The 26414-nt window shown below is 41.3% G+C and overlaps 1 protein-coding gene across 3 annotated transcripts in view; it reads left to right on the plus strand.

Annotated features, from left to right (window-relative positions):
- MYO16 (myosin XVI) overlaps positions 1-26414 on the plus strand; it is a 518782-nt gene that overhangs the window by 152408 nt on the left and 339960 nt on the right. For all 3 annotated transcript variants that reach the window (XM_070800476.1, XM_070800475.1, XM_070800474.1), the window contains exons 3-4: positions 6884-6954; positions 14412-14555. In XM_070800476.1, coding sequence (XP_070656577.1) covers positions 6884-6954; positions 14412-14555 — 215 coding nt within the window. The remainder of the gene's footprint in view (positions 1-6883; positions 6955-14411; positions 14556-26414) is intronic.

Below are 26414 nucleotides of genomic sequence, written 5' to 3' on the forward strand. Positions count from 1 at the left end.
TGGAGAAGACTCTTGAGAGTCTTTTGGACTGCAAGGAGATCCAACCAGTCCATCCTAAAGGAAATCAGTCCTGAATATTCATTGGAAGGAATGATGTTGAAGCTGAAACTCCAATCCTTTGGCCACCTGATGCGAAGAACTGACTCATTTGAAAAGACCCTGATGCTGGGAAAGACTGAAGGCAGGAGAAGGGGACGACAGAGGATGAGATGGTTGGATGGCATCACCAACTTGATGGACATGAGTTTGAGTAAACTCCGGGAGTTGGTAATGGACAGGGAAGCCTGGCATGCTGCAGTCCATGGGGTTGCAAAGAGTTGGACACGACTGAGCGACTGAACTGAACTGATCTTGTAACACAAATTTACTTCCTGTTTCATAGCTAAATAATTTTCCATTATGTAGCTCTAACTCCCTTTCTTTACTCATCAGGCATTGATGGGCATTTGGGTTGTTTCACCTTTTGGCTGCTCTGAATTCTCGTTCCCGTTTCGTTGGTCTGTTTATCTGTCTTCAGTCAGCACCACACTGTTTTGCTGACCAAACCTTTGCAGTAAGCTTTGAAATTGTAAAGTGAGTCATCCCACATGCTTCATCTTCTTCTTTTTTTCATTCTTTCTTTTTCAAGATTATTTTGGCTATTTGAGTCTCCTATGAATTTTAGGACCTGCTTGTGTTTTTTCTACAAAAAATGCTATGGGTTTTGATAGGGAGATGTTTTGGCTTTTTGATAAGAAAATGTCCTGGGGGATGAAGGAGCACCTTGCCACTTCATATCTTCTTTCTTCATCGTTCCCACTGATATTAGTTGTAGTAGGTAAATTTACCAAAAAAGAGTTACTACTTGGGCTTCCCTGGTGGCACTAGTGGTAAAGAACCCGCCTGCCAGTGCAGGAGGCATGAGACACGGGTTCAGTCTCTGGGTTGGGAAGATCCCCTGGAGGGGGGCATGGCAACCTACTCCAGTATTTTTGCCTGGAGAGTCCCATGGGCAGAGGAGCCTGGTGGGCTGTGATCCATCGGGTCACAAAGAGTCAAACACGACTGAAGTGACTTAGTATGCACACAGGTACTACTTAGTAACCAATATTTCTAAACTTTAGTACTCTAGAGGATGTTCCTTCGCAGGGCTTCCTATGAGGATGCAGCTTAGAAGCCATAGTAATGTTTTGTTTCAGTCTTCCTTGACTCTGTTGATCTCAAATGTGAAATCTTTGTGAATACAAAACCCCTGTTATCACGAGAACCATGTGCGAGCAGAGATGGCTGTGCAATCAGATGTCCACCCCAGCTCCTATGGTCAGCAAAGCACTTGCTGTTATCAAGTAGCTATCAAGTTACCATCATCGATGTGCTGATTGTCCTCAACACAGGTAAATCTGTCGTGTCTAGACACTTACAGTGATGACTGTCATCACCGTTGGTGTTGGTGATGGTTGATGACGGTGGGGATGTGCAGGGGAGACAGCTGCAGATCCTACTGCCGATGATGGATTTGCATCCATTTTTACCCCAATAGCTGAAGATTTAGAGACTGAATGTTTCTTTTTAAATATCAAATCATGGCCCCCACCCAGACATTGCGATGGAACTTCTGAGGCAGCTTGGTGATGAAGCCACAAATATACAATAAATGCTGAATCGGTTCCAAGCAGCAACACTCTGAAAGGAGCCTCAGCTTCATTATTCTGTTTGGTCCCCAGATGGCTGTTTTTCCTTGAGCTGTTTCCTTGCAGATTTTATTGTAACAGACTCTGAGTCAAGGTGCCTTTTCACTTGCCTGTCAGTTCCAACCACGCTGTTATAAAGTTGTTATGAACTGGAACCTTTCTGAAGAAAGTATTTGAACCTGAATTGGGACCGTTTCCCACAAAATCAGTAATTGTGAGGACATTGCCGTAGATCTTGAATCCTGTTGCTGTTCCCGAGTTGAAGGTGACCCTTCCAGTCTCTTGTCACATGAGAGGTAAGGGGTCCTGATGCTCTTCACAGTTAAGAACACAATCCTGGAAGCCACAGGCTTTACATCCATCATGCTACCATCACATAACTAATAAGCCTCAGTTTCCTTATCAATTGTATTGATATGTATACAAGTACAGTATTTGTGTCACAGAGTTGGGAGAATCAAAGTAATTCTTATACTAAAGCACTGAGAGCAGTATCAGATCCCTGCATACTTCGGAAAGCTCAGTGTGTGCTTACCACACATATATTTTTTCTTTGTTATATATTTACATCTGGGTATCTTACAATGTCATTTTTAACCCTTAGCACAGGCTTACAATGTAGCACATTCTACTGTTTGTATATGTGAGGAATATACTGTTTCTTTATTTAGTCAGTAGTCGATTTCATCTTATTCTTGCTCTGGATCCATGGTATTTAGGGGCAAACCAGCCCATAACCAGTCTGTGGTTCCACTTGAGTTCTGATAGTGTGAACAATGCTTAAGAAAATGGTCTTTCTATCTAGGAAGAGAAAATGCCGGATTTCCCTTCTTTTTCTCCTGAGTTTGAAGTCTGCCTGGGTGAGGGAGGGGCTGGAGTTTATTCATTGGTTTCACTGTGGCAGGAAGGATGCGCTGCAGTTGCTGGGTGCAGAGTCTGTCTAATTCCTGGATATTCTTGGACAGTGTTCCTTATCCACCTCACGCTTGTCCACCATGGTGCTTCCTGTACCATGCTGGTGGCTATTCTCACAGCCCCTGAGGGCCGATTGTTAAAATATCAGGAATTAATGGTTGGATGTAAAACAGTTGTTTTTTTTTTTTTTAAAAAAAAAAACCTATATTAACAATTAAAGTATATAAAATTAAGTACTGAATTGTAATTAACTCATTTTTACTTGCTGCTAAGTTGCTTCAGTCATGTCCAACTCTGTGTGACCCCATAGATGGCAACCCACTAGGCTCCCCCATCCTTGGGATTCTCCTGGCAAGAACACTGGAGTGAGTTGCCATTTCCTTCTCCAATGCGTGAAAGTGAAGAGTGAAAGGGAAGTCACTCAGTCGTGTCCAACTCTTAACAACCCCATGGACTGCAGCCTACCAGGCTCCGCTGTCCATGAGATTTTCCAGGCAAGAGTACTGGAGTGGGGTGCCATACTTAGATCGTAATAAACACAAAGGTAAAACTCAAAGCTCATCACTTCCTATTCAGTTCTATACATTTCTTCTCCTTTTTTGCTCTCAACGTTTTGTCTCTTTTGTCTGTGTGATAGAAATGCCACAGAACTGTGAGCTGAGTCACATAGCCTCCAAACTCTGGGTTCAGTGACACCACATCCTGGTAGCTTGGGATCAGCCATGGTGGAAGATTCACACCAAAAGAACTGGTCAGTGCTAGAAGTCGGAGCTTAATTTATTATCCTGACTGTGTAGAATTCAAGAAGTGGTGGAGAAAGTGTTGATGATGCAGATTGTACTTTAATACGTATTGTGTCAGTGGCCAAAGCACAAAGATGTCATAAAATATGATTACATTGTTCAGAAACTAATATCTGATTAGCAAAGATGTCGCTCAGGTTATTTATAAATTCCTGAAGTTCTGACATCCTTCACTGCTTCACTTCAGTCTTACTCAGGAGTCAGCAAACCTTTTCTGTGAAGGTCAGTTAGCAAGTATTTTAAACTTTAAGGGTCACATACAATCTGGGTTACACATTCTTCTTGGATTTTTTTGTCTTGTATTTTTTTTAAATTGTTATCTTTTCCTCACACACCTTTCAGAACTGTAGAAGTCATTCTTAGCTTAAGGGCTGTTTGCTGACAGATTTGGCCTGACAGCCAGAGTTTCCTGATCCCTGGCTCATATGCATTAATTTCAGTGAAAATATCAACCAGAATACTAAGGTCCCACTCATTAATTGGAAACAAAGATTGACTGTATGGATACAAGTGTTAAGTAAAAATCAAAATCATTTTGTGAGAATCATTTGATTATATGGAATTACAACAAATTGTGAGTTGCACAGCCTGTATAGCAGCAAATTCCTAAATGCATATCCATCCACCCACCCATCCATCCATCCACCCACCCATCCATCCATCCACCATCCCATCCCATCCATCCATCCATCCATCCACCATCCCACCCATCCATCCATCTGCCCACCCACCCATCCATCCACCTGCCCACCCATCCATCCATCCACCATCCCATCCATCCATCCATCATCTAGACATCTCCATCCATCCTTGAGCATTCACCAGCACATCATTGTGGCCCACCTGCTCCTGTGGAAACACAAACATTTAGTCCATAGCACCTACCTAAGGAATTTTTTACTTCTTTGCTTAATAGGCTATGATCCTCTTCATTGGCCACAGAATGACGCCTGCGTCTTGTAGTGTAATGTAAAATATCCCCCACAACACATTCCTCCAAGTCACACACAGCCTTCTACTCCTGACTGTTGTTTGCTCCCCCCTTGCTCATCATTCTCCCATCATCTCCTCCAATCCCCTCTTCTGCCCCTTTATTCTGCCTGATAAATTGTATACTCATCTTTCAATAAATATTGGTAAATTTGCATTGGCTTACATCCTATACTTAAATTCAGCATTTAATAATCATAGGGTTTTGAAAAAATTTAGAATAAACCTTAAGGTATGTGTTTAATGATATATCATTATTGGTTTCATAACTTAAACAGTAGTTTTACTAATAAAAATCATTTAGCGACCCCCTGACCAGAGCCAGGAAGCTTGATCAGTTTGCTGTATGTGTTGTTCCATTGAATTCACACTACACTCTCATCGTGGGAGTCCAAAAATTGTCTATTATTTTACTAACAGAAAACTAAGACATAGAGAGAAGTCCATTCACTTACCCAATGGGGCTCAGTCTCAAATGGGTCAAACTGCAAGGCCAGTGTATCACTGATTTATATAATGTATAGTTCACCACATGTGTGCATGGTGGGTTCTTTGTAGAAATATAATAGCATTTTACTAACATTTTAACTAGTAACATATAATCTTCCTCACTATTGGTGGTGTGATCACACCAGTACAAGTTCTTTGTTGTAAAGACCATAAAGCACCAAGGAGGTTTCAGCCAGTTCAAGATGAATAATTTCATTTGTTAAGCAATAATTATTAGGGTAAAAGTGCTATTTTCATTCTGAGAAAACTATTGGTAAATATAGTTAAGGAACTTTCTGTTTTCATGAACACACTTTCTAAAATTAAGCGTGGGAAGTATATGAGGGAGTAAGACATGCATGCACTTACTACATGTATGTGCAGAAGAAGACTGAGAAAGGCAGCAAGGGAGCCCGTTGACATACAGCCAGGAAACAGGCTGGTTCACAGCAGCTCAGAGATGGGAAGAGAAGCCAAAGCCTCACCTTGCTGGACTGTCCTGTAGAGGGCAGACAAGGGAGGTACCTGTGTCTGCAAATGGATGAGCCGTCTGATGCCAGGTTACAACTCATCCTGTAAGACCTATACCTTTGTCACCAACCTCCCACATTAGGAGAATCTAGGTTACAAAAAGAGTTAAATGATTAAAGAAAGAACATCATCAAGCAAAGCTGTTGGGTGAATGAATAGTGTAGACATGCTTCTGTGGAGACACTTCTTTGTGGAAGAGGGCTGGGAGGACCAAGCTGTGAGGTCAAGGAGCCAGGCCAAGTATCACTGTTGGTCTGAGAGCAGGAATGCATCCGGCTTTCCCAAGGAGAGAGACTTGGACAGGGATGCTCCCATTTCAGGAGAGGCTGTTTGGAGACTGCGCTGGGCTGGGTGTGGGTGTGTCACGTCTGTGGGGCTGGCGTGCCTCCTCTTCATCCCTCGTGCAAGCGTCATGGAAGAGATAGTCTGGGAGAAAAAGCGGTGTGAGAGGAGCTGTGTCTGTCCTCTGTGATGTGCAGTTAAAGTTGGGGAAGATGGTAACAAACCAGAGACTGGAACACAGTCAAGACTTGGGGTGACAGGTATGTCAAGTGGGGTGACAAGGACAGTGTCTGTGTTCTAATAACATTAACAAGTTGCAGAGAAAGGTAGTGGAAAGACAGTTTGCTCTAGAAAGTATGAGTTTGAATCTTAGTCATTTTTGTACAGTTCTGTATAATAACAAACTCGAAGAACTGTTGCTTTAGTTATCTATTTGTGGACAAAACGTGAATGGCTCTTCATGAAAACGACGATACTGCTGTTAACAGTGGGAACTGGAATAGTGTCTTGGGGAATGGGTGGGCCTCTTGGAGCCCACAGAGTGTCACAGAAGATACATTAACAACACAGCCTATCTCCCAAGGCCTGTTGCATTCCATGCCCTACCCAGCCCACCTCTGCTGTTCAAATGGAAACACGGGTCACTTTCCAGCTGTGCTGTTATCCTGATGAGTGGCATCTATTTTGAGCTGTCTGACATTGCTAATTTAGCTACAGATGGCTTTGGGAGAATGATGGAAGTGGGGCCAAGGGGTAATTGCACGAAGGAAAGCTTAATGTGCAAAGTGTCAGCTTTTATTGTTTTAAGCCAATGAGTCCTAATGAGTTTAAAAAAATAAGAGTGAGCTAAAGCATACATGAGCTGAGTGAAGTGATTCCCTTCTTTTTGCTTATTTCTCCTTGATCTATGATAGAAGCTTAAGCCAGGCATTTTGAAATAATAAATTGTAAGAGTGTGGTCCCCTTTGGGAATAGTTTGTGGGGCTGAAATAGGTGATGATGTTGGCAAACCAAGAAATGGGTTTCAATGTGAAGAGAAATGCTGCCAAGGTTAAATCCCCAAAATAATGTTGGGCAGCGATTCGTGCATCTTCTTTGGCTTTCATGGCTGTTTGGGATTTAGACACAAATGAAACACTGCCCCTTCTGGTTCACAGTGTGGAACAAAGACGTGCTGTAACTCCCCTCTCTCAATTCTTCCAGTGCTGCGACTCCTGAAGGAGGGGGCCGACCCCCACATGCCTGTGTCCTCCGGAGGGTCCCTGCTCCATCTGGTAAGAGCTGTGATGCCCGGGTGGGAGTGGGTGACACGCTGTGGAAGGGGAACCAACTGTGGACTCCAAACTCCGCAGCGGAATGCACTTGTAACAGACGACGACCAGTGCAGTGATGTGCTTCAGAGGAACAGGCCTGAATAGTGACACGCTGATGCTTGTTAATTACTCGTAATATAGTTTGTAAATTGTTGTTTAGCTGCTTAGTCGTGTCTGATTTTTTTGCAACCCAGGGACAGAGGAGCCGGGTGGGCTGCAGTCCATGCGATTACTCAGGCAAGAATAGTGGAGTGAGTTGCTGTTTGTTCCTCCAGAGGATCTTCCTGATCCAGGGATCGAACCTATGTCTTCTGTTGTCTACTGAATTGGCTGGAGGATTCTTTACTCCTGAACCACCAAGGAAGCTCATCTTTCTCTCTTTCTCTCCCTCTCTCTGTCAATTAATTCTATACAAAATTATCAGGAGACTGGAAACCAAATGTTTCATAGCGTGTTTCAATCAAGCAGAATGACCACTGGTTGGCATTACTACAGACGGGATTTTAAGCCTGGGAGAGGAAAATGAAGTAGCTGATCTTTAGGGCATGTCCTAAAAGTCAAAAGAAAAACATAGAAAAGAGAATAAAACAAAGGAGAAAGCATTAGAAAAGGGGGTGGGGGCATAACAGTTAGTAATAACTGGTTCTGACTTGAATGTGATTTTTAAAAGAATAAATTAAATCTAAATGACATGGGAGGAAGTCAAGGACCCTATTTTCAGAAAACTTAAAAAATAAAAAGCTGCAGATATGGTAGTAGAATAATAACATTTGAAGCAGAGAGATGCTTTCAGCTCAACAGTGCCCTAAGGGCAGATTTTGTGGTCTGCATATGAGGTTTGAAGCTAATAAAGCAGATATGAACAACAGAAAGATGTTAAATGTAAAAGTAGGAGCTGTCATATGGCTCTATTACATGTGGGCAATTTCTACATATCTTGGAAGACATGCAACATTTTACATATTCACTGTCACAAAAAAAAAAAAATAGTGAGTTAGTGAAAGTTGCTCAGTCGTGTCCGACTCTTTGCGACCCCATCCATGGACTATACAGTCCATGGACTTCTCCAGGCCAGAATACCGGAGTGGGTAGCCTTTCCCTTCTCCAGGGATCTTCCCAACCCAGGGTGAGATAGATAGATAGATAGATAGATAGATAGATAGATAATACAAGGCTAAATTGAACGGTTTTGAATGATAAAATATATGGCCCAGAGAACCGTATTGTTGGTCAGAAATAGGAAGACACGGCTTCTTTACCGTTGAGCCAGCTAATCTTTAGTGAATGGAGTTTGCATATCTGCATTAAAGAAGATCCTTTTGAACATGAATTGTATTCAACAAATAAGCAGAATAATATTGCATCAATTATAGAGCATTAGGCAGCCCTCCTTTCTTTTATTTACTTTCTTATCCCATTGAGTTTTTACAATTCTCTGCTCATGGCCTGGATAATATAAATGTGAATAAAACTTTACTACATTCTTGTGGAAACAAGCAGGGAACGATTAAGTGAATAAACAAGTAAATAACCACATAAACAAATAAATACAGCCGTTTCACATGCAAGAAATTTTTGCTGTTTCAGTTAAGGGCAAAACTTAAGTAAAGGGAGATGTCAATAGTTGTTCAATTTAGTGGTCTTTAGGACAAGCGTAAGACATGATTTTGAAAAAATGCCCAGATTAATATAAAAGCCTAATTTATAATTGTGTACCAATATTTTAAAAATACTGTATTTCTTCACTTAGCACAAACCATGTTAAGGGAGGTCACGCATCGATCAGATGGAAGCTCTCTAACCTGGGGCTGGATCTGAGCCTGGTTGCCTCCTAGAGTCACCTGGCAGCTGTAAGATGCCAACATCGACCTTCTGGTGACAGCCCAGCCTGGAGATTCTGACTTCACTTTTCTGGGGTGTCGATTGAACTTTGGGGTGGTGCAGAACTCCCCCAGGTGATTCTAATTTATGGGCAAGGTTGATAACCACTGCCAGCAAGAGAAACCAGTGTCTGCCAAAGCCTGGGGGGCACCCAGGGTGCAGGCAGTCATACTACACACGCAGCAGAGTAGAATGGTAACTCAGAATCTGGGTGGACAACACAGCTGAAGAATGTAAGCCATTTCTCTCCAGCACAGATTGAGATGGAAAGAGATTTCTAGAGCATTTTGGCTGTGAAGTCTCTGTTTTATCCTTAGAAAGCCGCCTCGCTCCAGCATCGATGGAGATGGAGAGGGTTCTAGGGTGTTCTGGCTGTGAAGTCTCTGTTTTATCCTTAGAAAGCCGCCTCGCTCCAGCATCGACGGAGATGGAGAGGGTTCTAGGGTGTTCTGGCTGTGAAGCCTCTGTTTTATCCTCACATCATTACCGGGCTTACATGACATTTCCAAGGAGCCATGTGGCCCATTAGTTCTGGGCCCCAGGTTTGGCTGTAACAAGCAGTCTTAGACTAAGGACTTCCTGGAGATAAGATTCTCTTCTTGGTCAGTATCACTGGCATCCTTACCAAGAGGTCCAGCAGTCTGCATATTCTCGAGGAGACCACCCTGGCCCTGCCTTCTTTTCTTGGGGGCACTGACCCCTCCCTCTGTGTCCCCCTTCAGAAGGTGAGCAGGAGGGAAGTAAGTCACGTGCCAGCTGCTTTGTCTTTTTTCCCCTCTGTGTGATCACATGGGGTCCATGTACCCTTTCCATTAAGCTTCAGGAGACTTCTAAGCTCACAGAGCCTCATTTTTTTTTCCCATCTGTGAGTTGGGGATGTTATACAAGCTGATACTTTCAAAGTATTTACTACGATGAACAGGACTTCAAAGCATGAATTGTGTTGATCAAATGACTTTCAAACCATAAAGCGATTTTGATATGTTAGATATTAATCAATACTTGCCTTGCATTGTAGTATTTATGATGTATTTTCATCTCGTTTGACTTTTTTTATATTCATAGTAGATCTGTGGGGGTGGGCCTAGGCTTATGTACTTTAGTAGGTAAGCAGCTGAGGAACACAGTTAAACTCACACAGCAGAAATTAGTACCAGAGCTTAAGCTCTGACCTTCTATCTATAAATACTGTAGTCTTTCCACAGTAAGTTTCCCAGCAATACCTGGATTAAGTTTTCAGAGAATGCATATTCCACTGGACTAGTGGCAGATAGATATTTTCTTTGGAAAAAAATCATGTCGATTCATTGTTGACAGCCCATCCATGTCTACAAATGATGAAATTTTGTTCTTTTCATGGCTAAGTAATATTCCCCTGTGTTCACGGCCCACGTCTTCTTTGTCTATTTCTCTGTTACTGGACATTTAGTTTGTCTCCATGTCCTGGCTGTTGTAAATGGTGCTGCCGTGAACATCGGGACGTGTATGTCTTTTTGAATTATGGCTTTCTCTGTGTATATATCCAAGAATGAGATTGCTGGATCACATGGTAGTTCTATTTTTAGCTTTTTAAGGGACTTCTATTTCTCCAATGTGACTATATCAATTTGCATTCCCAATAGTAGTGCAAGAGATAAGAATGTAATGTATTTTACTCTCTGTGCGTGTGTGTACATGTGTGTGTTTGACAGATGGAGAGAAAGAAGCAGAGGAGGATGACCACTTCTTCATATACACATGCTGTGTCCAACTTTATTGAGCACATAGAACTCCATCCTGTCCATCAGCAAAGCAGTGGTTGCTTTCTTGACCTTTGCAATACGGCCAGGATGCTGCCGTCTCTCTTCACCTGGATAAACAGTCTTCCCCTAAACCGCCCTCTCCCCTGGGCCTGCAGCTTCCTCGCACACTTCCATGGCCCCATCTGTGTCCAGCCTGCATTCTGTGTCCCCCACAGCAGCCAGGCTGGGTCACTCCTCCGTCAAAATGTCCCGGCGACTTCCCTTCCCGCTCAGGGGAGACCCCGAGCCCCACCGATGGCCATGCGGGATGAGCCTACACTCCATGCCCACAGGTCCAGGGATCTCTGCTGCCCCTCCTGATCCTTTAACGGGCCCACCAACCCCAGCCTCCCCTGCTCTCGCTGTTACTCCACTTTCCGATGAAATCCACATGGCTCCCTCCTCTGCTTGCTTCGCGTCTCTGCTCAAAAATCATCTACCGAAAACACTCTCCCAGGGCTTGTCCCCAAGGATATGGTAACCGACCCCCACCGGACCACAATCAGCTCAAGTTTATGTGGTTGTTTGTCTCCTTTCTTATCACACAGTTGCCACCAAACAGATTATAGGCTCAGGGTGATTATGTTCTGTTTACCAGACTGTCGGCTGGCTGGGACTTGGCCAGTTTCATCACATCTGTAGCACTCACGGGAGACCTGGCACTCAGAGGTGCTCAGTCGATTTGTTGGGGAGCCACATTAACCCCTTAATTGCTTAATTAATTAATGTGACGCTGTGATAGATATTACGAGTTAAGATGCAAGCAGTCTTATTTAGAATGGAATTTTCAGAAAGACAGAGAAATAAACTGATCACAGCAGACCTGCATGAGGGATAAGCAGGCGATAAGAAAGAGGAAAATGATGACATCACTTGGCCACCTTCAGAGGTCAGTTCTGAAGCCTCCTCTGCCCTTCTGGTCAGACTTACTCTTTTATCCAAGGTCTCATCACACATGGTCCTTGCTTCTGCTATAAATCTTGTCATAACGGATTGTAATGAGTGGAGAATGTGGCTTTTCTCTCTGCTAGAGTAAATTTTCAAAAGCTGTGACGTCTTAGATACGTTTGTATCCTTAGCCTGTGATGCGTGGTAGGTACTCAGTGCATCCTAAAGGGATAAATGGGCGGATGAAGGGATGGGTGGATGGATGGCTGAACTCTAAGAATATAGGGATCTTTGCCTAATGAGACGGCCCAGGGAACAGAGTAAAAAGATTCAGAAATGGTAGAGTTGGAAGAAAGAAGAAATGAGAAGATGAAGGTGATGAGGTGAACAGGAAGCACTCATTTAGCTCTGAATCCAGTGCAAATGCTCTGCATCTTTGTACTGTTAGACTTTGGTTGTCAGGCTAAGATGAAGAGGCTTTGAAGCTGGAATACATGTAAGAAAACCTCCTGACGGCTGCAGGAACGTGGGCTCAGCACCGAACCTCCTTTTCCGGGGGTTACTGAGTAAATAAAAACAAATAAAAAATTGCAGGTTGCCAGAGAGACAAAATTACAGGGTTTCAAAATGCCTTAGGTACCGAAAAAGGCAATTTCGCCCTTGAAAATGTCAAGCGTGAGCAGCTCTGTGTTCGCCCCACCTCTTGGGTATCCTGCATTATGAGTCCTGATGCTTTATCAGCACCAACGTGCTAATTATATATTCTTAGATCAACATCTTTGAGAAAAAGACATCGCATGCTTGTGCAGGGCATCAGGAAAAAGCTGTGGAAGTTGCTAAGCTTTTCCAGTTTCATTTATTTAACTCCATTTATTCACTGAGTATCTGAGTCTAAGTGAGATTTCTGGAAGACCTCTGTTAGAAATGCCCAGTAACTGTGAAGTTGGAGAAGAATAATTCCATACATGTTAAAGGTGGATAATTGATGCATGTTGAGGGCTTAGTTGCTTCTGTCGTGTCTGACTCTTTGCAACCCTATAGACTGTGGCCCGCCAGGCTCCTCTGTCCAGGGGATTCTCCAGGCAAGAATACTGGACCCACATCTCTCTCCTGGGACTCCTACATTTCAGGCAGATTCTTTACCGCTAAGCCACGGGGGAAGCCCTGGATAATCGATACACAGGTTTTAATATTTTTCATCGTATGCAGTCTTTAGTTTTATCACATTTTAATAAGCTTTCAGTAAGTCTGAATTTGCCTATTTATATTCAGTAATTCATGAATCAAATCTCTGGCAGGTGTCAGCTACTATCAGAGGAAAAGTAATGAAAACAAGTAACAATCTTTTCCACCCCAGGGATTTAGTCTCTTGAGGGCAGTATAGAAAAAACTCAGACTTAACTCTTTGGAAGGAAAGGTGCTATGTATGGAGTTAAAAACAGAGTCACAAAGGGCTTTGCTGAAATGCTGTCTGGAGTTTTATTAATAAGTTCAGATTTTAATGTATAAACTGTTGAGAAGGAGCTCTTGGTTCTAAGGAAACACCCTTGACTGGAGTATGAAATGCGGGTTCTTTTGATTCTGTGCTATGACAGCAGAGGTCCATAGCAGTGGAATTCCAAGCGGCTCAGTGGTAAAGAATCCGCCTGCTGATGCAGGAGATACAAGAAATTTGGGTTCAATCCCTGGGTTGGGAAGATCCCCTGGAGAAGGACATAGCAACCCACTGCAGTATTCTTGCCTGGGAAATCCCATGTACAGAGGAGCCTGGTGGGCTACAGTCCATACAATTGCAAAGAGTCAGACACGACGACTGAGCACACACATAAGCATAATGGAAACAAGCTGCAACAGATTCGCAAATATGCTCAGGGCATATTGTTAAATGTCAAAAACAGGTTAGGGAATAGTACATTTTCTAGACTCGAGACAGATAGATGGAGGAGGGGGAGAATCTTTTTCAACAGCAGAGAAAATCTTGAAGAGTAGATAAGAAATTTTTATCAGTGACCCAAATGGGAGAGGAGGCAGAATCTCCTTTTTCTTTTTAACTCTTTCTGTTTACATATTGCTTGAACATTAAAGCATGTATGTTTCTATACAGTAAAAGAAAATAATGCAAAAATACTGTGAACTGTGTTTTTATTACAAGCTTAAATTCCAAGTGTTTTAATCACTTTCCTGCTCTGCTCAGTCGCTCAATCTTGTCCAACTATTTGGGATCCCAGGGACTGTAGCCCACCAGGCTCCTCTGGTTCACGGGATTTCCCAAGCAAGAATACTGGAGTGGGTTGCCATCTCTTTCTCCAGGGGATCTTCCTAACCCAGGGATTGAACCTGTGTCTCCTGCATTGGCAGGTGGGTTCTTTACCGCTGAGCCACCAGGGAAGCTTAAAAATTAGGCTGTCTTCTAATTGCTAATTTTAAAGGTAATTAAATAATGACAAAACCAGAAATTTATCCTGTAGTCCCCATTTCCAATGTTGTCAGTCTATTGGGTTATCAGTCAGTCAGTTTGAAGTTTTCCTACAACTCACTGATACTCCATTCATTTATTTAGTCATTTTTCTCTCTGTTTTATGTCATATAGTTTTTACTGCCTTTAAGTCACTAATCTTGTCTTCTATAACACCTAGTCTGTTTTTCCTTTCTACTGTCCATAGATGCGGTTTTCCTTTCTTATATAAGCTTCTTTCCTTGTAAGTTAGTACAAAAGGGGAGCAAATTCCTCAGCAGTTGAGCTCCACCTCCCAGCTTCCATAATTGGCACTAAAGTTTTCTGTATGTAGAAAAGAAATTTGGAATAGGAGTAAGCCTATCATGGTTTATTGCAATAGTATATTTTCTTTTCTTTCTTTCTTTTTTTAGTGCGCTCGGTATGATAATGTCTTCATCGCAGAGATCCTGATTGACAGAGGGGCCAATGTCAACCACCAGGATGAAGACTTCTGGACACCGATGCACATTGCCTGTGCATGTGACAACCCTGACGTTGTCCTGCTGCTTATATTAGTAAGTAAAGCGATCCAGTTTGTTACCATTTGAAGAGATTTGATGGCATAGAGAAGTCTAGATACTTACCTAAGTATCCAGACGTAGAAAAGTCTACATACTTAACTAATACTCTTTGATAGTATGTGATACTTCAGTTGAGAAAAAATACGTGTGTTTATGTCAGCACTTATTTGCCTGGAATTACAAGATAATTAGGAGACTGAGGTTGTGGGTCACTGTATAGTTAGGAAAGCCATTTGTGTAGATATACCAAACTGAACTCCTCTCACCTTTTTCTTGGAGATTGTATGCCTTGATACCTCACAAGTCAGAGCTAACTAGTTTGATGATTATTGTCTTCTCTCTCAATTCATTTTCCTAATGTTCAGCCAAACCGGGCATATGATAGTAAGGATATACGGCTTATATTGAATCTTCTTCTCATGTTAAAATCTAGCAAAAAGGTGCCTCCAACATTTGTGTTTCCAGGAAAGTGAAAACTTTAAGTATAAAATCACTGGAATTATTTTGCTGTCATTGTCTTCAGTTATAGCTCAGATGTAGACATGGATCCTTACACATACTGTAATTACTTTAGAATTGGAATCTTTTCTGATTGGTTTATCTCTAACAAAGATTTTAAGAAATTATGCAGGATTGTTAGAATGCATACTAGAATATAAGAGTAAGAATGAATGATTTTGCTTTTTTGCTTTATTGATAAAAATTATACAGTTCCTTAGTGATTTTCTATTATGTACCTGGCTTTTTACAGAAGCCCTCAAGATTTTACATGCAAGCAAATCGATACTCAAAGATATTAAGCAAGTTGCCATAGTCCAGAAAACAAGGTGTAGATTTGAACCCAAGATTGTTGTCCACAGTTGATCCTTTTTCCTGTGGGTCTTGGTGCCTGCTCTAACCAATCACCGCACGCTTGATGGCTAAATATAAACGAACCATATTGTCCTGCATTTTGGAGACCAGAAGTCTAACATCAAGATGCTGGCGACACTGTAAGCACTGCCTCTGTGAGCTCTAGGGAAGAATTCTTCCGTGGGTTCCCCTAGCTTCCAGAGACCCCTTAGAGTCCTGGGTGTTCTTTGTTTAGAGATGCCCCACTCTCATCTCTGGCTCTGTTATCACAGGACCTTCGTTCCTATGTGTCTGCATCCAAATACCCCTTTATAAAGACACCAGTCATAGGGTTTAGTGTCTACCTTAACGCGATACAGCCTCATCTCACTTTGATCTGCAAAGACCTTATTTCCATACAAGATCTGTCACAGATTTTAGGGTTAGGACTTGAAGATATCCTTTTAGAAAACACAATCCTGCCACACCGTTTTCTTCTCCCTTTTTACGATCATAAGCAGAAGCATTTTAGGATGAAGACTATGACTGGAGATGTCTTGTAAGAGGTTTAATTTGGCCTAGTTTTGTCTAATTTGTCCCTCAAGAATTTATATATATATATTTTTGTTTTTATAGTAGAAGTGTATGTCACTGGGAATGTGTTCCTTTCAAATCCTGGAATGTGGTGGCTATAATAAATGAATTAAAAAAGATAAAGGAAATAAGAACTGTTTAGCTTGAAATAGAATCATTTGGAGGGCTCGGACTCTACAGGAAAACACACAGTAAGGCACTTCGCTCATTGGTAAGAACAAGTCTTCATTTTACAGAAACTTAGCCTAAGAGGAACTGCACTGCAAGTCAGCATAAAGACCGTGGGGTTTGCTTAGTTGCTTATATTATAGGGACAATTTTTCAGAAGAGAACCATATGACCTTTCAAGTGACATTATGAAATCATCAACTGTGAACTGTTTAGAATTCTCTGAACTCATAGAAGAGCAGGCTAACTTTTCAGAAATCATTTATTCCTCACTTTCCCATGCTTATTTGTATGTTTTGGATGTGAGGCATGTGGCACTTTGCTTCCCAGATCAAGGGTCGAACTCACGCCCTCTGCATTAGGAGCATGGTGTCCCAACCACTAGACTGCCAGGAACATTCTAATATATATATATATTTTTTTTTTTTTTGAAAGTTCAACCACTGGATGACTTGAGTGATGCTGAACTTTAATTTTATAAGAATAAGTTAGAAAGTTAGATTCGTAGCTTTTGCTGTTTTCCTATGTTTCAATTTATTTTTTTTCTGAATATTAGTTGAGAGATTCAGTCACTTTTTCAAGCCCCGTCTCCATTTATTTTCTCTGATTGTGATTAGTTACGCTAAACCTTTGCCAGAATAGGCTTTCTATTTCTGTTTCATTCATGCAAAATGCCTATGGTTATTCTGAGAACCCCATATTCATGTGATTGCACTTGAATGCTTAAAATCCTTCTCTCATTTCCTCAATGTATTGCTGGATAAAGACTTTCTTGAGTTCAGAGAATTTGTCAGGCTTTATTTCACTGCCTGCCAGGATTTCCTTCCTGCCTTCATTCTGGAATATCTGTTTCTTTCTTCTGATGGAAAAGGGTAGGAGGATCTGACTTCTTTATAGAGTCTGCACTTAGTCCTGGTCTAGGCATCTCATAGGATGCTGACAATTTAAACTTTTACGGACAGCCAGGGGAAGGGCTCGAGAGTGGCAGGGTTTGATTTGAAGGCACAGAAGCTGCAACCACATGCAGAAGACTCCCCTTCAGCATATGGAGGCTGTGGTCTCGAGCAGAAGACTCCCCTTCAGCATATGGAGGCTGTGGTCTCGAGCAGCATGGCTGCCAGAAATATCACTGATGGACCAGAAGTAGAGAATCACCCTGACCACCCTGAGGGCAGGGATGAAGCATGATTACAACCGGAGCAAGAACTGGTGCCTGTGGTGTCAATATAGAAGGTACACAATAATTATAGAAATAAGTTAGACATACAGTGGCAAATTAGTTAGGTCTTCTGTGTGACTTTTTGCATATCTGAGGAAATATATGTGAGCCTTGTGCTTGTTGAGGTTAAACAGTATCTTCCAAGGAAAATCAAGAAGCTCTGGCACCAATGCCATTTCCCAAATTCTTGCTCAGAAAAAAAATGACAGTCTGAAGAAGTGCTAAATTGTTGTCTTGACTGGGGACACCCCCTTCATGTCATTGTCAGACTCAGTGATAGCTCCATTTTGATGAGAAGGATTTCTCGACACTCCTTTTGGGGTACTTTTATTTTATTCCCCTATTCTTTGGCATTTTCTCCCACTCGCTGCTACAATCATCAGCACATTAAACGATTTCTTTTAAAATAATACCATAGTGATTTGCTGTTTCCCAGACTTTAAGAAACTTCTCTGTTAGCCAAGAGTAAATTGTAAAAGCTGAAAAGTGGTTAACTCAAACCATCTCTTGAAAATCTTGACTTCATATTTATTTCAACCTGATCATATATATATATAAACCATCTCTTGAAAATCTTGACTTCATATTTATTTCAACCTAATCATATATATATATATATATAAAATTATATTGCATACACATCTGATTCATGGCCTGTTTTATTAGCACATCTATGCCTTGAATGTATACTTGTAAGCGTCAGAATCTGCTCTGTCTGTTGCCTGTGGAGAGAGGAACCATAGACTTTTCTGTGCTGTTTCTTACCATGGTGTCTTAATAGCATTGCTCTGTGTCCACTTCTTCGCTGACATGACTTTGAATAAGAGGGTTGCATTTATCTGAGGCATGCTAGATCTGAATTTTCACATTTGATTTTTTGTTGTGGCCACAGTTGCTAAGCTGCTTTGTCCTGTTAGCAATCCTAAAACTGTGACCAGTCTGTCCACTTTAGCAGCCCATTGCATTTTGAACCATAAGAAACAAATCATTTTTTTTATAGTGGAGTTAATCATTTCAAATGGAAAATAATTTGAGTTAAGAACTATAAGATGCTTCTATTGGGGGAAAATGAATTACTTGTGCTCCTGAATAGTCATCTCAGATTGTTTTATCTTGGAGAGGAAAAGCTTTGATTCTTCACTTGTCTTGGATCTGTTTAATAAACCTTACTCTAAAGGGTGTCTATTATACATACTGTCAAGAAATGACTAATAGATAACTGAAGGATAAAGTGTTATTTAATAGTTTTCTTTTTCAAGGGATGACAGGGAACGGTGAATTGGTGAACCCTTACTGTTAAATTTTCCCAGGATATCTTGCAGTATATTTTCACTCCCTGAAATCACGAAGTGTAGGAGATACCAGCACATGGATAGTCATTTAGTGAGTGAGACCAATACTGTGCTTGTTTCACTGATAATGAAACAGCAGTGTTTCAGTACGGACATACTATCTTTGTGTCTCTCCAGTAACAGAGGACTGATCCCCTGAAACTGCCCTGTGTGTTTCCCCCACCTTTGGCCTTTGGTGTTTGCATGTCTCATGTGAGCGATGTCTCTGCCTGCGGGACGTAGTGTGTCGCACGCTGTTCAGTGGGCACAGCGGTACCAGGTCCTTTTAACGGGCGCTGCAGGCAGCCGCCGGGACCGAGCAGTTCTGCTGCCACTGAAATAGCAAGTGATGTTTCAAAACACACACTGCCTGCTCCATGCGAGGTGGCCGAAGCCGATGTGTGCTGTGCTCAGTCGCGACCCCATGGACTGTAGCCTGCCAGGCTCCTCTGTCCATGGAATTTTCCAGGCAAGAATACTAAAGTGGATTGCCCTTTTCTCCTCTAGAGATCTTCCTGACCCAGGGATTAAACCTCTGTCTCTTGCATCCTCTGCACTGGCAGGAGGATTCTTCAACACTGTACCGCCTGGAGAGCCTGGCCAAGTTGATAGACCAAAATTAAATCATTCCAAGACTTCATTCATTCATTACTTAGACTATTTCCAGGTTAAATCTTAGTACACTGTTTTCTATATTTGTTTAATTATAAATTACCCTTTCCATCACTTTGATCTGTTAAATATTAGAACACAGGGTACCTTGCCATTTCATGACATTTTATTTCTCCCTAGAAAATGAGCTAAAGCCTAACAGTTCATGATACGCCTTGGTTTCCAGTAGGAACTGGGCAGAACATATGAGTATCACTCAACTCTTTATGTAAACAATGACACACACGCCAGAGTTAATATTTTTTTCAGAGGTTGGTCTTGCCTTCAGCTTTTCTGAGAAAATTGAAATTTTCAGGCTTCAATACCTTCAACTTCCTACTAAAAACTGTATTGATTTTTTCCTAAATATACTTCGGCTTTCTTCCACCCTTAGAGAGGCATTTGTTCTCTTTTATAAGCTAATTGCTTCCACATTCTCTTCAGAGTCTATGAGTTGCTCCTTCTACAAAGATTTCTCCATCGTCATTTATGGAGCTTTCATTTCCATAGTCATCCTTGTATCGTTTTCCTTTAACTTCATTCATGCTTATGTTCCAGTCCATACCATTTCTGTCCTTTATCGAGTCCATCTTTGCATGAAAAGTTCCCTTAGTATCTCTAATTTTCTTGAAGAGATCTCTAGTCTTTCCCATTCTATTGTTTTCCTCTATTTCTTTGCATTCATCACTGAGGAAGGCTTACTTATCTCTCCTTGCTATTCTTTGGAACTCTGCATTCAAATGGGTATATCTTTCCTTTTCTCCTCTGCCTTTAGCGTCTCCTCTTTTCTCGGATATTTGTAAGGCCTCCTCAGACAGCCATTTTGCTTTTTGCATTTCTTTTCCATGGGGATGGTCTTGATCCCTGCCTCCTGTACAATGTCACAAACCTCTGTCCATAGATCTTTAGGCGCTCTGTCTATCAGATCTAGTCCCTTGAATCTATTTGTCACTTCCACTGTATAATCGTAAGGGATTTGATTTAGGTCATACCTGAATGGTCTAGTGATTTTCCCCACTTTCTTCAATTTAAGTCTGATTTTGGCAATAAGGAGTTCATGATCTGAGCCACAGTCAGCTCCCGGTCTTGTTTTTGCTGACTGTATAGAGCTTCTCCATCTTTGGCTGCAAAGAATATAATCAGTCTGATTTTGGTATTGACCATCTGGTGATGTCCATGTCTAGAGTCTCCTCTTGTGTTGTTGGAAGAGGGTGTTTGCTGTGACCAGTGCATTCTCTTAGCAAAGCTCCATTAGCCTTTGCCCTGGTTCATTTTGTACTCTAAGGCCAAATGTGCCTGTTACTCCAGGTATCTCTTGACTTCCTACTTTTGCACGCCAGTCCCCTATAATGAAAAGGACATCTTTTTTGGGTGTTAGTGGTAAAAGGTCTTGTAAGTCTTCATAGAACCGTTCAACTTCAGCTTTTTCAGCATTACTGGTCAGGGCATAGACTTGGATTACTGTGATATTAAATGGTTTGCCTTGGAAATGAACAGAGATCATTCTGTCATTTTTGAGACTGCATCCAAGTACTGCATTTCAAACTCTTTTGTTGACTATGATGGCTACTCCATTTCTTCTAAGGGATTCTTGCCCACAGTAGTAGATATAATGGTCATCTAAGTTAAATTCACCCATTCCAGTCCATTTTAGTTCACTGACTCCTCAAATGTCAATGTTCACTCTTGCCATCTCCTGTTTTACCACTTCCAATTTACCTTGATTCATGGACATTTAATTCATGGACCTAACATTTAGGTTCCTATGTAATATTGCTCTTTACAGCATTGGACTTTACTTCCATCACCAGTCACATCCACAGTTGGCTGTTGCTTTTGCTTTGACTCCATCTCTTCATTCTTTCTGGAGTTATTTCTCCACTGAACTCCAATAGCATATTGGGCACCTACCGACCTGGGGAGTTCATCTTTCAGTGCCCTATCCTTTTGCCTTTTCATACTGTTCCTGGGGTTCTCAAGGCAAGAATGCTGAAGTGGTTTGCCATTCCCTTCCCCAGAAGGCCACGTTTTGTCAGAACTCTCCACCATGGGAATATTTCATGCAAAGATGGGCACAATAAAGTATAGATATGGTATGGACCTAGCAGAAGCAGAAGATATCAAGAAGAGATGGCAAGAATACACAGAAGAACTGTACAAAAAAGATCTTCATGACCCAGATAATCATGATGGTGTGATCACTCACCTAGAGCCAGACATCCTGGAATGCGAAGTCAAGTGGGCCTTAGGAAGCATCACTACAAACAAAGCTAGTGGAGGTGATGGAATTCCAGTTGAGCTATATCAAATCCTAAAAGATGATGCTGTGAAAGTACTGCACTCAATATGCCAGCAAATTTGGAAAACTCAGCAGTGGCCACAGGACTGGAAAAGGTCAGTATTCATTCCAATCCCAAAGAAAGGCAATGCCAAAGAATGCTCAAACTACTCACAATTGCACTCATCTCACACACTAGCAAAATAATGCTCAAAATTCTTCAAGCCAGGCTTCAACAGTATGTGAACCGTGATCTTCCAGATGTCCAAGCTGGCTTTAGAAAAGGCAGAGGAACCAGAGATCAAATTGCCAACATCTGTTCGATCATTCAAAAGGCAAGAGAATTACAGAAAAACATCTACTTCTGCTTTATTGACTATGCCAAAGCTTTTGACTATGTGGATCACAACAAATTATGTAAAATTCTGAAAGAGATGGGAATACCAGACCACCTGACCTGCCTCCTGAGAAATCTGTATGCAGGTCAGGAAGCAACAGAACTGGGCATTGAACAACAGACTCATTCTAAATCAGGAAAGGAGGCTATATATTGTCACCTTGCTTATTTAACTTATATGCAGAGTGCATCATTCGAAATGCTAGGCTGGATGAAGCACAAGCTGGAATCAAGATTGCCGGGAGAAATATCATTAACCTCAGATATGAAGATGACACCACCATTATGGCAGAAAGCGAAGAAGAACTAAAGAGCCTCTTGATGAAAGCGAAAGAGGAGAGTGAAAAAGTTGGTTTAAAACTCAGCATTCAGAAAAGGAAGATCATGGCATCCAGTCCCATCATTTCATGGCAAATAGATTTAGAAACAATGGAAGTAGTGAGAGACTTTTTTTTTGTCTGGCTCCAAAATCACTGCAGATGGTGACTGCAGCCATGAAATTAAAAGATGCTTGCTCCTTGTATGAAAAGCTATGACCAACCTAGACAGCATATTAAAAATGAGAGACATTACTTTACCAGCAAAGGTCTGTGTAGTCAAAGCTATGGTTTTTCCAGTAGTCATGTATGGATGTGAGAGTTGGACTGTGAAGAAAGCTGAGCGCTGAAGAATTGATACTTTTGAACTGTGTGGTGGTGGAGAAGACTCTTGAGAGTCCCTTGGACTTGAAGGAGATCCAACCAGTCCATCCTAAAGGAGATCAGTCCTGGGTGTTCATTGGAAGGACTGATGCTGAAGCTGAAAATCCAATACTTTGGCCACCTTATATGAAGAATTGATTCACTGGAAAAGACCCTGATGCTGGGAAAGATTAAAGGTGGGAGAAGAAGGGGACAACAGAAGATGAGATGGTTGGATGGCATCACAGACTCAAGGGACATGAGTTTGAATAAGCTCTGGATGTTGGTGATGGACAGGGAAGCCTGGCGTGCTGCAGTCCATGGGATCCCAAGGTGTCAGATATGACTGAGTGCCTGAACTTACTGACTGATGTTCTAGTACTTTCCATTAGTTTAAAAAAATCAGAAAAACAAAAGAATAGAAAATTGATCAAACTTCTTTCCTTGGATGGTCACCCTGTTATGCTTCTCATGTTCATAGTCAAACTTCTCTGAAGGACAGTGTACTTTTGCTGACCTTAATTTATGGCCCCCATCCCTCCATCTAGGTGACATGATTTCTCTCCACTCAAGCCCCTCAAATGGCCCTTTGATAAGAATGCTTTGACATCTCTGTGATGGGGTCAGTGGACACATTTCATGGTTTATCCCACTTAATGTGTATTTCACTAGGTCTAAAAGCAAGTTTGTCAAGCAAGGAAATGGGGCAAATATTCAATATTTTTTACTCAAGTTTGTATTATTTGTGCTAATTGGAGTACAAATTCGAAGACAGCTACTCTGGGTACAAGCCCGGTTAGTGACTATTGATTAATGATATATTTTTTCTTTTTTCGGTTTTATGGTAATTGGTTTTATGTAATTGACAAATAAGCCTGTATGTATTTTACAGCATGATGACTTAAGTCAGTTTTGTGCAATGATTACAACAATCGAGTAAATGAACACATCCATCATCTCACATGGTCTTTCCTGGTGGCTCAGCTGGTAAAGAATCTGCCTGCAATGCAGGGAACCCTAGTTCAGTTCTTGAGTGGGAAGATCCCCTGGAGAAGGGATCAGCTACCCACTCCCGTATTCTTGGGCTTCCGTGGTGGCTCAGCTGGTAAAGAATCCGCCTGCAATGAGGGAGACCTGGGTTCGATCCCTGGGTTGGGAAGATCCCCTAGAGGAGGGAAAGGCTACCCACTCCAATATTCTTGACTGAAGAATTCCCTGGACTGTATAGTCCATGGGGTCACAAAGAGTCGGACACGACTAAGCAGCTTTCACTTTCATCTCACATAATTAGTATTAATTTTTTTTTTTTTGTAGTGAGAATGCTTAAAATCTCTTCTCTTAGCAAAATTCAGGTGTGCAATGTGTATTATGAACTGTAGTCGCTATAACATGCATTCACTCCTAGGGCTTATTCATCTTAGAACTAAAGGCTCCTGCCATTTCATTAGCATCTCCCATCCTGTCTGCCCTCCAGCCCTTGGGAACCACCGTTTTATTTTCTGTTTCTGAATTTTTGGTTGTTCTTAAGTTGTGTTTTTCTAAATCTATTGCTACCTCGACTTTCTCAACAGTAGAGTTGATGGTATAAGTATCTTATCTATAATGAAAACACTTGCTCATTTTAAACAGTGATTAAGACCATAAAAGTAAATTTCAGAAAATAAGCAAAGTGTCATTAATAAAAACACACATATGGATGATTTCTGGTTTCAGCTCAGATATGCTAGGAATTTGTCCTTCCTGTCCTTAAAAGAAGAAAAAAGGCTGAATGAACTGAAAATCAGTATTTTTTCTTGGAGCCATCAGAGAACTGAAGTTGCCAGGAATATATTTCAACCTCAAAATCTGAGCCACAGGTGAATCCAGCCAACTAGAGCTTGATATCAGGTTGAAATTTCCATTTTATTTGAAAAAATATATGAATTTGTAGAGGAAAATAATTTTGTCAATCAAGTATTAAAATATTTAATGTTTGGTTCTAAAATAAGTACGTTGATTATTAAATATGTCAAACATTAAATTGCATCAAGTAAGTACATCAAAAAGGTTGATCTGAAGGATGTAAGGACTGGGACATTATACCAGTATTGTATAATAAATCCAATGCATAATAAGAGAGGCTTAACAACAATAAAGCATAATCCCGCTATTTTGGAATATTATATGTTTTTGCCTTAGTTAAATGTACTTTTTCTTTTTGGAGTTACTTCTTTTCAGGAATGGCTTTATTGAGTTATCCATTATCCAAAAATATTACTAGGCTTCTACAAGGAATCTACACTTTGTAATAGACTTAACTCATTCATAGTTAAAGAAGTGAAATGGATTTTGAAATAGTTGTTAAGTAAAAGCAGGATCCTGGAAATTCATTAGCTTTTTAAAATCTAAGATAATATAGAACCTATTGGAATGCCTCAGTCTGCTGCTGTAGCCTTCCTGCACTCTTAAATTACATTTCTGAAAATAAGGCCCCTTTGGGCCATCAGAATGAACCTATCAAATGACAGTTAGCTGGAAAAGAATCAGGTTCTCCATCCACTTGCACTCCTCTTACATTTAATGACCTGGATGGTTACTATAAAATACATTCAAAAAACCGCCGCTGTATTTTGAGAGCTGTCAGATCTTACACAGCTGATGCTATCTGGGTATTCGTGTTACAGACATCACATCAGCTTCTTGGATAGTCGTTGTATTTATGTTGCAAATTATCAGCAATGGAAGCATCAGCAAGGATTTTTTATAGAAGTCAGTGTGTCCTGGCAGAATCGTGCTGTCTTCCCTCCATGGTATAGCATAAAGATAAAGGTAAAGAGAATATCTTATGAACTTTCTAGGGAAGGATGGTTATTTCAGCGTTTAACTCAGTGCTAGTCACACCTGTACTGAACCCTCAGGTCACACCCAGACATTTATCGGAAGGGAAACGCCACACCCTGAATCCTGTAATTTGGCGCCTAGACTTTCTATCCAGCTTGTGCTTTTTCTCAGTTGCACACCCTGGAAGCCGCTCACCAGGGTCCCGTGCACATCTGTCTAACCGTGTGTCCTATCCCTAGAGCTTGTTTGTGAGTGTGCATTTTGGTTCAGTGCCAATGGCTTGTGTATAACACACTTCCGTGTGTTATTCAGGACTGCTCAGTTTTGAGGCTGACTTCCATACAGTCCATTCATCTGAGCAGAGGATGAATTCACATTCCTATGCCTGAGCAAGGGCAGGAATACCGCTCTTTGGACTTCAGTCACCAGAGCGTGCTGCTTCATGCTCCGACTCCAGGAGGACAGCACACTTGGCTGGCTCACTTGGCGTCTGGTGTGGGTGGCAGTTATCAGTGATTTTTTATTTGGTTCAGAACTCATCCCAGGGAGCTGAGTCTGTAGTGATTGCTAGTAAATCAAGCTGCACAAAATCAGAAATTTCTTCACATTCAAATTTAAAGAAACATTGAATATTTAAACCGCATTTGAAAAGTGCTGTATTATACCATTGTAGTGAAAACTGCTCACTTACTTTGGGGAAACACAGAGATATCAGACCCAGAATAGTCATACTCCTGATCAATGCTTTAATCTAACGTCTCTGTCTGCATTCATATTCTTGACACCCTTATTTCTTTTTCAATATTTTATCAATGGCTGTAGTAAGATTTGGGTATTTTAATATTAATAGAAATATGATGTTAGGTCATTTACACTTTAGATAT

This window comes from Bos indicus, chromosome 12 (genome assembly GCF_029378745.1).
Source record: "Bos indicus isolate NIAB-ARS_2022 breed Sahiwal x Tharparkar chromosome 12, NIAB-ARS_B.indTharparkar_mat_pri_1.0, whole genome shotgun sequence".
Classification (NCBI taxonomy): domain Eukaryota; kingdom Metazoa; phylum Chordata; class Mammalia; order Artiodactyla; family Bovidae; genus Bos; species Bos indicus.